At 48.7% G+C, this 1,633-nt stretch overlaps 1 protein-coding gene across 1 annotated transcript; it reads left to right on the top strand.

The window, feature by feature from the left end:
- Positions 1-487: 487 nt before the first annotated feature.
- On the top strand, positions 488-1,608 carry LOC145655884 (NADPH-dependent 3-demethoxyubiquinone 3-hydroxylase, mitochondrial-like). Its single transcript, XM_081709345.1, has 3 exons — positions 488-674; positions 901-1,085; positions 1,165-1,608. The coding sequence occupies exons 1-3, from the start codon at positions 581-583 to the stop codon at positions 1,339-1,341; spliced, it is 456 nt and encodes a 151-aa protein (XP_081565471.1). The 5' UTR covers positions 488-580; the 3' UTR covers positions 1,342-1,608.
- The last annotated feature ends 25 nt before the right edge of the window (positions 1,609-1,633 follow it).

Raw genomic sequence — 1,633 nt, forward strand, 5'->3', positions numbered from 1 at the left:
GCTCAAGCTGTTTTGAACAAATCCATGGTTGATCCCTCATCATCCAAACAAAGGCTCCAGATAAACTAGAAAAAAAGCAGCCTCCCTAACTATAACCTCATTAAAAACAACAACCACATGGATCTGAATCCGTGTGTACAACAAGCAACTCCCACTGCAACCACAGCGTTTATCCTCACACTATTACACAGGAGTCACATTACAACAGAATGTACCATACTGAGCAAACCAAGGCTGCAGTCTACACATATGCAGGCACATCTCAGAATGAACTTGCATGCACAGTACAGTATGTAGGTCACAGCCAAGTGGAGCAAAACAGCAGGTATTGTGAAAATGTAAAAACAAGCAGTATATTATTTGAAACATATTTAAAAAATCACCAAAGCATCATTGGTTATAACAGTTTGCCTGCATGAATGAAAGGTCTCCGTCTGGTCTCTCTCTCTCTCTCTCTCTCTCTCTCTCTCTCTCTCTCTAGGATGACGTCATCTAAACGCGCAGCAGTAGGCCGCGGTACAGCGCACACACCGACTCACGGCGTCTCGCGTTTGTAGCTCGTGCTTACCACCCGGTAGTTATGCGTGCGGCCGCCGGTTGGGTCCAGAGATGTGGCGCCGCGCGACTCTCGCGTCCGTTACGCGTGGGGAGCGTCCCCGGCGTCCTGAACCAAGGTACTGGTCTGCACCGCTCGACTTCATGTGGCGTGTAACCTAGCCCGCTAACCGAGGACACCGGAATAAAACAAACGGGAAGGCTAACGTCACTCGCTTATGCGCACGTTATAAAGCGATATAACGGCTAGCAAACAATTGCACACGTTAGTAACGTGGCCTACAGTGCTGCTACGTGGTTATACGCTGCTTGAAACCCTTACAGTTTTATGCCTCGTGTCAAAAGGCGCAGCTTGGAACTCCGCGTCGCGCAGACGATACGGTGTCCTTCCCCGAGCTCGAGACGCGGAGGAAAAGGCAGTGCTGGACAGCATGATGCGTGTGGACCACGCGGGCGAATACGGGGCCGATCGCATCTGCGCGGGGCAGATGGCTGTGTTGGGAAGGACGCAGGCGGGCCCTCTGATCCAGGTAGGGGCTCGGATGTGGGGCGCATGCAGAGAGCTCCCACGGGTCTAAACCCCAGTCCTGCGTTTTACTCCTTTTCCAGCATATGTGGGAGCAGGAAAAACTGCATTTACAGAAGTTCAATGAGATACTGGCGGAGCACAGAGTGCGGCCCACGGTGATGCTGCCCTTCTGGAACGTTGCAGGGTTTGTGCTCGGTAAGTGTCTGGTTTTACACACTGTGATGATATTCCACACACTTGCTGTGCTGGGGTTATGAAGTAAAACGACTTTGAGGTTAAAGTGCACAGAGTCACTTGTGTGGTGGAAGGAAAATGTCTGCAGTACAGTACCATGTACCAATCAATGCTGTGTTTATTCAACATATTCGTTGTAGATGCACTTTCACCTCACTTACATTTTTAACATCTCTTATGCTGGAATGCAAAACTAAAATGTAAAAAAAACAACAAACAAAAAAACTTCAACTAAAATTCAGCAAAACAAAAAAGACAATTGTAGCAGAGGTTGGTAGGTGCAGCTCTGTTGGAGTAGTATTGAGATGTTCCTAT

Source organism: Electrophorus electricus, unplaced genomic scaffold, assembly GCF_041902795.1.
Source record: "Electrophorus electricus isolate QZ-2024a unplaced genomic scaffold, ASM4190279v1 Scaffold383, whole genome shotgun sequence".
Lineage (NCBI taxonomy): Eukaryota > Metazoa > Chordata > Actinopteri > Gymnotiformes > Gymnotidae > Electrophorus > Electrophorus electricus.

Coding starts and splice junctions, on each gene's coding strand:
- LOC145655884 (XM_081709345.1), top strand. CDS start 581: ATGCGTGCGGCCGCCGGTTGGGTCCAGAGATGTGGCGCCGCGCGACTC. Junction 675..900: donor CCCCGGCGTCCTGAACCAAG/GTACTGGTCTGC, acceptor TCGTGTCAAAAG/GCGCAGCTTGGAACTCCGCG. Junction 1,086..1,164: donor AGGCGGGCCCTCTGATCCAG/GTAGGGGCTCGG, acceptor CTCCTTTTCCAG/CATATGTGGGAGCAGGAAAA.